Source organism: Vicugna pacos, chromosome X (genome assembly GCF_048564905.1).
Source record: "Vicugna pacos chromosome X, VicPac4, whole genome shotgun sequence".
NCBI lineage: Eukaryota > Metazoa > Chordata > Mammalia > Artiodactyla > Camelidae > Vicugna > Vicugna pacos.
This window is the reverse complement of record NC_133023.1, coordinates 78,093,560-78,106,115: the sequence shown is the minus strand read 5'-3', so window position 1 is coordinate 78,106,115 and position 12,556 is coordinate 78,093,560. Positions and strand designations below refer to the sequence as shown.

At 40.8% G+C, this 12,556-nt stretch overlaps 1 protein-coding gene across 1 annotated transcript; it reads left to right on the top strand.

Annotated features, from left to right (window-relative positions):
* The first annotated feature begins 883 nt into the window (after nt 1–883).
* LOC102542423 (uncharacterized) lies at nt 884–3,795 on the top strand. The gene is given in 4 exon segments (XM_006215171.4): nt 884–999; nt 2,290–2,351; nt 2,919–3,464; nt 3,466–3,795. Coding segments are annotated over 2 exon segments (549 nt in total). The 5' UTR covers nt 884–999; nt 2,290–2,351; nt 2,919–2,945; the 3' UTR covers nt 3,496–3,795.
* The last annotated feature ends 8,761 nt before the right edge of the window (nt 3,796–12,556 follow it).

The following is a 12,556-nucleotide window of genomic DNA, read 5'->3' as shown; positions in this document are numbered from 1 at the left end:
CATGCCTACATCCCTCAGATCCTCAGTTGCCTTTGCCCCCAGCTAAACCTCTGAATGAAAATAGCCATGGGTCAAATTTTCAAGACTGACACAGTACTTTAGCCATCAGATTCCAGCGAGAGCATGTAGCACTCAGCAATTATTTGGGAATGTTAAATATATGTATTTTCAGTAGAACATGACAGAACCAGCTATTTATAAAACTAAAAATTCTTTTGTATGTACCCAATCAAATCCATTTTCTATATAGTAAAAATTAATATTAGGAACTTAATTTCCCCTCAGAATTTCGGGATCTTGTTGGTTTTTTCCTCTATCTTAAACACATCCTTCTTCCCAAGTGGAAATGGCTTTATTTAACCTTTTGCTTATAAGAATAACCCATGCTGAGGGCAATCAATTAAATACAACTGAAAAAATTATTTAGAGGAAATTAAAATTCCCATTTTAATACCTGCTTCCTTACCTGACAATCCACCCTGTACCTATTACATGAAGATCTGGAAGGCAGAAGGAGTATCAGTGTCTGAGTGGAGAAATAGATCAAAGGGGTAGGTGCTTTGAGATCAAAGGGGAGAAAGAAAAAATTTTTTTCAGAGATGTCCCAATGGGGCCAGTAGCCCTAGGAGAAGATGCAACCCCTGATAAGACAGAAGAACAAATACATACCACCGCGGGCAAGGGGCCACATGTGACCTCTGGGATTAGCCAAGACTAAAAAGAGTGACAGGGCTTTAAGCGCAGAGGGGAGGGAAGGGGAGGGGAGCGGCGAGGCGGAAGGGGGCTAGTGAAAGGAAGAAGTGGGCTGGCTCCTGACGCACTTTCTGCGGGTGGGAGGAGAACTAGAGACCCGAGCCCACTGGTGACGTTTCCCATACGTGATCAGGAGCCGACGTATGCAGAAGTCCCGCTCCTCCAGGTATCAGCTCCCTGTTTCCGTGGAGGAAGATAGATTTCAGACTGAGGGACCGAGGGGGCAACTGCCCTATAGCCCTGCAGGTCAGTACCAGCTGGAGCGGGGAGGAGGACACCAGAGGTAGGGGTAGTAATGGACAGAGGTTACACAGGATGCGCTCTGCTTTCCAGATGCCACCCTCTTCCCACCCCCATTCATTTTGGCGCAGAAAATTATGTGAATGTTGGGGGAGAGCTCTGGGAACCATCTCTTATTTCCCTGGATAAGTACTGGCTTATGGCAGCAACAAATGTGACAAGGAGGCATCTCTCTGAAATCACTACAAACTCACCGCCGCCTGCGGACCACTGAGGTGGGGGTGGCAGAGGGCAAAGACCAGAGCGGGTCCAGGACTGAATTCTCTCTACCCCTTCCCCGATGACCATCCATTTGATGCAAGAAAAGGAGAGCTTGGTGGGAGGAGATGAAGAGGGGCCAGGGGTTGACAATGGGTACTAGTTGGGATTTCCTAAGAGGCAGGTTATCCGCGACAGTGAGAGAAGGCCAGGGGAGGGGGATGGAGAGGAAATGGCCCGATTCTTGCGGGGCGGTGGGAGGAGGGAACAGCCTGTGAGCTCGAGATGGAGAGGGCAGATTCCCTCGCAAAGGGGCCAGGCCTGCATTCTCTGTATCCCTTCTCCACCTTTGGTTCATTTTGGAGCCGGAATTGGTGTCTGCAAGGGGGCGAGATGGGGAGGAGAGGTGCTACAGAGGAGGAGAACTGGGGTTCAGTTTGGAGACCAGCTCCCTATTGCGAGGAGTGGCCTCTGAACTAGGGAGGGTTGAGAGGAGGTAACATGGACCAAAATTTTTACTGAGTTTGGAAATAATTTGTCTTTTGCATTGCAGGAAAATGTGCTCTTTCTGTATATGTGGAGAGGGAGAGGGTAGCAGGAATGCTCTGCACAGGCCCCCTGACTCTGACATCACATTTTCCGAATAAGTGATTTTCTCTGTGCTATCTGGGTGCCCCGGGGTTGGGGGTTTGGAAGGCAGAGACTTGAGCACAGCTGGATCACTGTCCTGAACCTCACTCATTTTAGTACAAGAAAAAGTAAGATAAAGAAACTTGGATGGAGGAGTCAGAAACATAGAAACATGTTGGAAATAACCTCTCTCTGCCATCTCTCAGTTGTTAGAAGAATGGAGACTTGTTAGGGAGGGGCTGTAGAGAGGGATCAGAGAAGCAAGGGAAAGGGCAAGGGGATGGAAGGAGTTCGCAAATTTTGACAACTAGAGTCTGAGAAAATCAGTGTTCCCATTGCCTTTCTTTCTTTCGTTCCCATTCTTTCTTTCAAGCCCTCATTCACCATCTTTCTCCTGTCTCTCTACAGGTCTTCGTGCTTGTAGGTAACAACCCACACAAGGAAAAGGAAGACCTACAGTATCGGTGCAGGTCAGTGGGAGAGGACAACTGCCCCAGGACCCCTGGGTGTAGGAGTGACTTAAGCCTGAGCAGAAGTTGGGGAGGACAGAGGGGAGAACAAGGAAGTGAAAATGGGAGGTGTGGCTTCTGTGCAGCCCCTTAGATATTAGGATATCCCTGAAATCTGAGAACTGGCCACTGTTCTGTTTTATCTGCACTTCTATAAGTCTTGCAACTGTAGGCAACGGGAAAAAGAAACTGGCCCAGATTCTTGTGGGTGGGTCTAAGCGGGGACTACCCAGTTAAAACCGATATGGGCATAGCCAAGGCCAGAGCAAAGTTTAGAGACAAACCTGCTCTTATATACTTATCAGCACAGCCCACTTAAACATAGGGAGAAGCACCTGTAGAAGTTTCTGCAACGTTGGCTTATGTGAACGTGTGGCGTGGCAAGGAAAGGAAAACACATATGGGCGGGAGTGCACCTGGATGTTGGGACAGGCTGAGGAAAACCCTAAATCATAATGGCAAGTACCATCAGGACCTGTATTTCACCAGCTAAGTCCTCGTCCCTTTTGTCTCCATTTTGTCTCCTAGGACAGGCAAGGGAGGACAAATCTCAACATGGAAAAGGTCCATAAAGAAAATGAAGGAAAGCCAGAAAATGAAGGAAACCTGGAAAATGAGGGCAAGTCAGAGGATGCAGTAGATACAGAAGATAAAGGAAATTCAGATGAAGAAAAGCCAGAAGTAAAGCAGAAGACAGGGCACAAGGGAAAGCTACAAGATGAGGGGTCACCAGATGGTGAAGGGAAGCAAGAAAAGCAGGGCAAGTCTGAAGATGAGGGAAAACCATACGGTGAGGGCAAGCCTGAATCCCAGGCAAAGCGAGAAAGCCATCTGAGGGCTGCCGAAAAGCGCCCGGCTGAAGATTATGTGCCCCGGAAAGCAAAAAGAAAAACGGACCGGGGGACGGATGAGTCCCCCAAGGACCGTCAGGAGGACTTACAGGAAAGGCATCTGGGCAGTGAGGAGATGATGAGAGAATGTGGAGATATGTCACGGGCTCAGGAGGAGCTAAGGAAAAAACAGAAAATGGGTGGTTTTAATTGGATGCAAAGAGATGTACAGGATCCCTTCACCCCAAGGGGGCAACGGGGTGTCAGGGGAATGAGGGGCGGAGGTAGGGGCCAGAAGGAAGACCTTCCATATGTTTAGTGCCTTTGGCCTTCAATTTTAATTCCTCTGATGAGAATATTGCTGACCCTGCTTTCCCTGGCAGGCATTTGCCAGACTATGTGCTTTAACCTTAAGCTGATACTATGCTTTAGGTGTCACTCTTGTTACCAGCAGCCTTTTGACCCAACTACAGTGCTCTCTGTGTTTCAGTAGGGGATTTTCACCCATGTGTATGGAAGAGATGTTCATGGTACACTGTAAAATAATAATAAAAAAAACCCAGTTTTCAGAACCACGTAGATAGCATCATCCCATTCTTGAAAAAAAAAAGTTACATATTACATCCATGCACAGGGAAAACTGTGAAACTGACTAGACTAAAAGAAATAGTGGTTTTCTCTCTGTGATGTCAATGGAGATTATCCTTTCATCTGTACCTTTTCCCCTGAAAAACACAGATTATATTTGTCATAAAATAAACAATAAAAGATTTTAAAAATAGGAAAATATGTACCAAGCAATCAAAATAACGGCTCGGTGAGTTTATGAAGGCAGTGGAGACTCTCAAAGTTGTCAGGGTGTGAAATGACGTGCAAAACTCCCATTATCTCTTGGACTTGAAGCTGGAGGAATCAACCTGGCAGTTATTACAGATCCATTGCTGTAGGGAACAGTCTTGTTATCTGTGAACTGAGGATAAATCTTGCCTTCCAGGGCTGTGGAGAAGACCAGATGAGGTACTGAGTACGTGAGCTGTGTTGGGCCGGCTCCTACCCTCTGCCATGCCCTAGCAGGACTGGAACCCCAACAAATGTTTGGGAGAGGGCTGAGGGAGGTCTTACGTGTGTTCAGGAATAAGTCCAGACAGCTGAGAGGTGGGTGCCATTCTCCCCTGGGTAACGCCATGACTCGGGCACTGTGACTCTTCTCATGGGTTCTGTACCTTCCTAAGGGCCCCACTGCTGGTGAGCTGAAGTCCTCAAGGTAACAAAGCCCCTTTGATTTCCCCAGAGTCCCTAGGTTAAACTCCACTATGTTCCCTAGACTATGGAGGTCTCTCTTCTCATGATATAGTTTTATTAATCCCGACATGAAATGTGGAGAAATGCTTTGTAAAATCTTAAGTAATGTATTTTCCAGGCATTATAATTAGCTCCTTAGACTTGCCCTTTTCAAAGCAAAGAATTTATCTTACTCATTTTGGTAACCACGATGCATAACAGAAGCTTAAAAAACTCAATACGTTAATTATCGAGTCAGAAGCCTCAAGTCTTGGCCCAGTTCTCTCCCTGATCGAATACATAGCTTTGAGCGTGTAATTTCATTCTTTAGCAACTGAAACTTGCCACTCCAGAAGGAACATAGCAAGAGAGGGATTATACTACAATCCATTGCTAAATGATCTTAACATTGGATACAGTAATGTTTCTCAAAGTTTGCTATCTACTAGCAGACCACCTGCATCAGAATCACCTATCTTGTTGAAAGTGCATATTCCTGGCTCCCACCTCAGACCCAGTGTATCAGAATCTCTTTTAACTTGTCCTCAAAATATCTCTGTGTACATGTCCTTTGTTTTTAGCTCATTTTTAATCAAGTGGATACATGTACACAATTTAAAAATCCAATAATGTAAAATAATTTATTATTAAAAACTGCAGTCTTTGTCATCATTCCACAGTCCCACTCTCCAGAGGCAACTACCATGAACATTTTTGGTTTCTTCTGGTATTTACCTCCATATTTCTGAATATTCTTATGTTGCCTTTTCTTGGTCCCATTCCCTCTTCTCCCCAGCACCTGGCAATCACTGATCTGCTTTCTGTCTCTATGGATTTGCCTATTCTAGACATTTCACATAAATGGAATCACAATATATGGCCTGTGGTGTCTAGTTTCTTTCATGCAGTGTAATGTTTTCAAGGTTCACCCACATTGTAGCATATATCAATACTGAACACTCGTGTACTTTTTTTGCCTTTTAAAATAAACTTTATTGAGAAGTCAAAATGCAAAATTTACAAGTATAGAAATGATGGTTCTGACTTAGTTTATTATGTAAATAACCTCAGAGCATGCTAATGATTAAATCCAAAGTTGCTTTAACTTCATTTGAATATTTTGATTCATTTTATGAAGAAGTACTCTTAATTTAATATTTTTGTTTTGTTTCTGGTTTCAAGAAAACACACATATGTAGTATTTGATACACTAATCATTTCTGCTGGAAGAAGCAATAATAAAATTTTTTTAATTAAAATTTTTTTCCAGTTTAATTGAAATATAATTGACATACATCACTGTATATGTTTAAGGTGTACAGCATAATGGTTTGACTTACATACATTGTGAAATGATTACCGGTAAGTATCATTAACACCCATTATTTCATATAGATACAATAAAAAGAAAAAGCAAATAAAGAAAAAAATTTTCTTCTTGTGATGAGAACTCTTAGAATTTACTCTCTTAACAACTTTCATATATATTATACAGCAGTGTTAACTTTTTACATGTAAATATGTTTTCAGTTTTCTTGAGTATATACCTAGAAGTGGAAATTGCTGGGTCATGTGGTAACTCTTTAACTTTCTGAGGAACTGCCAAACTGTTTTCCTAAGTAACTGTGGCATATGACAATCCCATCAGCAGTATATGAGGGTTCCAATTTCTCCACATCCTGACAACACTTGTCATTGCCTATATTGTTTTATTGTAGACATCTTAGTGGGTATGAAGTGGAGTCCCACTGTAGTCTTGGTTTGCATTTGCCTGCTGGCTAATGATGCTGAGCATCTTTTCATGTGCTTATTGGCCACTTGTATATCTTCTTTGGAGAAATCTGTATTCAAATCCTTTACCTATTTATAAATCAGGTTGGCTGTCTTTTTATTGTTGAGTTGTAAGAGTTTTTTGCTTATTCCGGACACAAGTTTCTTATCCGATGGATGACTTAACAACTGCTGTTTCTTGACTTGTTAACTTCAGTCACTATCTATTGACTTTCTGATATGATAATTAAGTAGTACTCTCTTACCATCATAATTGCCACTATCATAATGTCGTGCTTCCCAATGTAGCTTTATCACATATAATGTATATTTTAACAAGCATTCCTGTGATACTGTTGCTTAACACTGAGGACCATTTATACATTTGTCAGGTTAGGCTAAGCTTATGTTAGGATAGCAATCAACCTCCAAACATCAGTGGCTTCACACAACAAAGGTTTATTTTTCAAACTTTGTAAGGATTGGGGATGGAGAGGTTGTTTACCCCGGGTTTCCCAGAGATCCAAATTAATCAGGATACCACTGCAGCAGAGGAAAAAGAGTACATGGGGCTCTCACACTCATTCTTCTACACTGTAGTCTACAAGTGATGTAAATCATCAATGTTCACAGTCCATTTTTTCATATTTCTAGCTCTTTTAATTCTGAGAAGCAATTTTGAAAGAGGTATTATTGTGCTTTGATATAGGTGACTGAACTGAGGCTCAGAGAGTGTATGTGATTTATGCAAGGTTCCATACCTGTAAGGGGAAGAGCCTAGACTGGAACCCAAGGATTGAAATTTTATCTTTGCAGTATTGCCCAACCAATCCTTTAGGACGTCAGAATAGTGGTGATAGTTCTTCAGATGACAGATCTAAATAACAAGGCTCACAGTAGCATTGCTTCCTCCACCATTAATGCCTTAAAAAGGCATTTAATGCCAAGTCACAGCTTGACTGCCTTAGCACCTAAATCATGGGCTGTGTCTACAGTGCATGAGGGTATTCAGACAGGTGGTAACACCCGTTTTCTCCTGAGTTGGAGGACCACAGGCCTTTGCAAGCTCCCTTTGCCTGGTGGCTCCTGTACTTTTGGGACTGGGCTGAATTAAACATCAGAAGTACCTCACCAGGCAGATACAGAACTGAAGCCACCAGAAAAAAAACCAAAACAGGCCTAGGCACCATCAATGCCTTTCTGGGAGGCTGAGCAAGGTTAGTTGGGGTTTTGTTCAAATGCAGCCCCATCACTATTGTTCTGGGTACTATTTCACTGGACACTGAGAGAAGGGTTCCAGCCTTTTACTTCAAACTCAAAATTATCTGGTCAGTCCTAGGTTGTAGGTGAAAAGGTCAATGCTTTACGTTTTTATGCTATGGAGTTTTATTTCCATCACTACAACATTCTCCTTCATACTTCAAAGGGAAAGAGAATAGGGGAAATGACACAGATCTTGACACTGTCAGACAGGAAATTAAAAATAACTATGGTTGATTTTCCACTTATGGCAAGGCAGTATGAGGAACTCTGAGGATCCCTTCCCCAGTGAAATTGTTAAAATTATTTTCTTAAAATACAACCATTTAAATTCTTTGGAAATAGTCCTAAGGGCATGCAGCAAATGAAGAAACATTTCTTTAAGAAAATCTACCATAACAATAAAAACAATGAGAATCTGTGATAGTTGAACCGATTCTCTCCTTCCCTTCCCACTCCCAACTCAGCATAATGGAAACTCCATTCCAGAAGGGTGAAGCCAAAACTACAGATCTCCTTCTCCCCACAGCTCACATCTGGAGGGTCACAGTGTCTTCCCAGAAGAGACAGAACTTCTCATCTCACCTTGAGTTAATTGTCATTCAGGATAAGTTCCGGGTGAGTGGAGCTGAAAGGTGGGGGCTCCCTTCTGCGCAGCCCCCATTCATCAGGAGGTTCTACCTCCAGCACAATGTACTAAGAATATTGGGGACTCAATCTCCTGGGAGAGGCAAGCCAAGATGACCTGAAGGTACTGCCCATCCTGAGTCAAGTGCACAGCTTCTAAAGCAGCAGCGTCACTTAGAGAGAATTGTGCCACTGTCACCATCTTTAGCTCCAGATCCTGGTATTAGAGATTTTTCCCAAATCTTTTCCAAAGGAACTGACTTCATTTGTCATACAGTGTGAAGAAGTTGAAGGCTAAAGGTGTTATAAAAAATGGAGGTTGTGGTGAAAAACAATTAAGAGGTCAGTAGATTCATTAGAGATAGAAGCTAAATGTTAGGCCAGCTAGTTTACTAGAGAATTAGGGAAAGAGACAGCTATGTAGAGTCCTCTTGGGGTCAAAACAAATGTGGAACAATGACCTCAAATACTGTATCTGAAAGGGAGCCCAAATTTAATTCTATGAACCTGTGGAGCAACTTATGCCTCAGTGCGTCGTGAAAAACAATAAAGCAATCAACAAGTCAAGTATGTTCAGGGAAGGAAACAGTTACAGATACACGATAAATAAATGTAGGTATGTGTATATACAGTTTAGTATACATACCTGTATCTCTCTGCTCTATCAGCTGAGAAGTCTGAGAAGCCAAGACACCCTAGTGGCAACCAAAATACTCTGCGCTCAGATCTTAATCACTGAATATGACTGATTATCCAGTAAAAGTAACCAAGACTTCTCAGAGAAATGGCTGATTATTGGACTGGGAAAAGGATAATACAAGATGAATCTGGAACATCATGTAGTATCAGAAAGCAAGGAAGCAGAAAAAGGGTAAGGATATGCCAACCTGAAAGAGCTCTCAATTGCCAAGGCTGGAAAATTTGGACAAAAACCCAGATGATTTTATTGTATCATAACCCCAAATCCATGAGTCATACCGATAGAAATAATAGTATCAATAAATAAATGGGGGAAGGGGAAAATCTTTCTTACGTAATAATTTGAAATACTAAATGCAGAAGAAAATGAGGGATATAAAAATTACCATCAGAATGTCACAGTAATAATTGTTGCAGGCAAAATCCACAGAATATTTGCATAGCCTCAAATTATCTGACCCCAAATTTCTTAATTACTGTGGTTGTTTTCAAACATATATCCACAAATTCATTGATAGTTCTCCTTCCAGGAGGTAGAGTTTTAATTCCCTTCCTCTTTTTTTTATTGAAGTATAGTTGATTTATAATCAACTGTTAGTTTATGGTGTAACTATATTTTGATTCAGTTACACACACACACACACACATATATATATATATACATATATATACATATTCCTTTTCATATACTTTACCATTATAAGTTATTACAAATATTTAATATAGTTCCCTGTGCTAAAAAGTAGGACCTTGTTATTTACCTATTTTATATGTAGCAGTTAGTATCTGCAAGTCCCAGACCCGTATTTATTCCTCCCCCTACTTTCCCCTCTGGTAACCATAAGTTCGTTTTCTATGTCTGTGAATCGGTTTCTCTTTTGTAAATAAGTTTGCTTGTGCCATTTTTAAAGATTTCACATATCAGTGATATCATGTCTTTCTCTGTCTGACTTACTTCACTTAGTATGATAATCTCTAGGTCCATCCATGTTGCTACAGATGGCATTATTTCATTCTCTTTTATGGCTGAGTAATATTCCATTGTGTGCATGCATGTGTGTGTATATGTGTGTGTGCTTGTGTGTGTGTATATATGTGTGTGTGTATATGTGTGTGTGTGTGTGTGTGTGTGTGTGTGTGTGTATCACATCTCCTTTACCCAGTCATCTGTTAATAGACATTTAGGTTACTTCCATGTCTTGGCTATTGTAAACACTGCTACTATGAACATCAGGGTGCATGTATCTTTTCGAATTAGAGTTTTTATCTTTTCCAGATAAATGCCCAGGAGTGGGATTGACGGATCATATGGTAATGGTAACTCTTTTTTTCATTTTTTAAGGAACCTCCCTACTGTTCTCCATAGTGGCTGCACCAATTTACATCCCCACCAACAGTGTAGGAGGGTTCCCTTTTCTCCACATCTTCTCCAGCATTTATTATTTGTGGAATTTTGACGATGGCCATTCTGATTGGTGTGAGAGGTGACACATTATTGTAGTTTTGATTTGCATTTCTCTAATAATTAGCGATGTTGAGCATAATTTTTCATGTGCCTGTTGGCCATCTGGATGCCTTCTTTGGAGAGATGTCTGTTTAGGTCTTCTGCCCATTTTTTGACTGAGTTGTTTGGTGTTTTGTCCCTTCCTCCTTAATATGGGCTAGACTTAATAACTTGCTTCTAACAAATAGAATACAAACAGAGAAAAATAGTAACTTTGTAAGTGGAAAAAACCCAGAAGACATCACCTCAACCAAATGATCATAGTTAACATCCCCAGTGATCATGTCATGTTGATATTACATAACCTTGACATTGTGATGAAAGGGGCACTTCACCTCTGTGGTATTCTTTCCCCAAATCAATAACCCCAATGAAATTATAAGAAAACATAGGAAAACCCAAAGTGAGGAAAATTCTACAAAATACTACACTCTTTAAAAGTGTCCAGGTCATAGAAGACAAGGAAAGACTGAGAAACTGTCATAGAGTAAAGAGACATGTTAATTAAATGCATTGTATCCTGGATTGAATCCTGGAACAGGAAAAGGACAGTAGTGAAAACCTGGAGAAATCTGAATAGAGTCTGTAATTTAGTTAACAGTATTGCACAAATGTAAATTTTTTGTTTTTATAAATGTATCATAATTATTAGGCAAAGCTGGGTGTAGGGTGTACAGAATGCTTTGTAATATTTTTAAAACACTTCTTTAGAACTAAAATTATTTTAAAACAAAAAGTTTAAAAAAAAACCAGACTGAGCTTCAAGAAACCCAAATAAAACTTTCTTAATGAATGAAAGTGATTGAGTAGTTGAGGAAACAAATTGAAATGTCATCAAATGAATTCATTATTCAGTGAGAAAGGGAAGATTTCACAGGCCACAGTTGACATCAATTACTGGAAAAAATTAAGTTATTCCATGTTTATACCAGAAAATAGAACTACTTAATAAACTGGCTGCATGCATATATATGTATGCATCACATATATATATGTGGAAGAGTATTCTGTAAATACTGCTCTTCTCTAATACTGTTCTGCCCCTCTCTTCACACAAAAATACAACTTCAATATAATTTGATGTCACTATATGTACATTATTTCCTTTTTTACAGCTGCACAATTTCCATGGTATGGAAAGTTCATTTAACCATTCCCATATTAATGAAAATTCAAACTGTTTTCACCAACTTTACCTTTCAACATTGGAGTGGTTACAAAGTTGAACCAGATAAGGTTTTTGTCCTTAGGGCACTTACAGATAAGTGAGGGATACAAAGTAGAAAGTCAACAAAACAGGGTTAAAGTCTTAGGATGGATAAATAGAGTGTCTAAAGGATAACATAGCACAGATAACTAAGGCAGAATCAAGAGGACATCATTATTAATTTAATTTCTAAAAGCATCAAGCCATCAGCAACAGCACTCTCTCCCCAACAACTCAGCTTTTGCCACAAGAAACAGTTGCCTGGTTCAAGCTGTAGTACAGACGAAGTATGCCTCCTCTTGCAACCCAGTAAGATGCTCTACGTAGATGTGAACCTCAAGGCTTAAGCAAAGCCATCTGCAGAATCTAGCTGAGGTGGATCTTGAGCATTTTGTCACATATTAGAAGTCTAAGCAGACCAACTCATGGATTACTATTACTGTGGCCAACATAGACACCATGGGGATATTTGAAATGGCAATGGTTATTACATAGCATATCAGGTTCACAGCAATTCATAAGCATTTATGCCCTAGATAACTAGAAACCCTTTGCCACAATAATCCACAATATGAGCAGCATTTAACTATGAGTTCAGGAAGTGGGAAGAATTATCCAGAAGAGATGAGAAGTTGTGCTCCAAGATCAGTTAATTTGCTTGGATGTGGCCAGAGGCTATTTTGAAGGGTCTGCGGATCTTTTGAAATTTATCCATGCCAAATTTCCAAATGTTAGGGAACACGGTGACAGAAGGGATGGTAAAGTTTACTTTCTGAAGCAGATACACACAATCTAAGTGGAAATCAGCCTGGGCTTTGTGTGCACCACTCCCATCAGAACGTCAGTGGACTAAGCTCAGTTGAGCAAAGTGATGAAATGTATCAGGTCTGCTTGCACTCTAAAGGGGCAAATCATCTCAGATGGCAGCTGCTTGAGTCTAAGCTATGCAGCCAAACCTTTGGACCTGAGCAGATTTTGCCACGCTGGG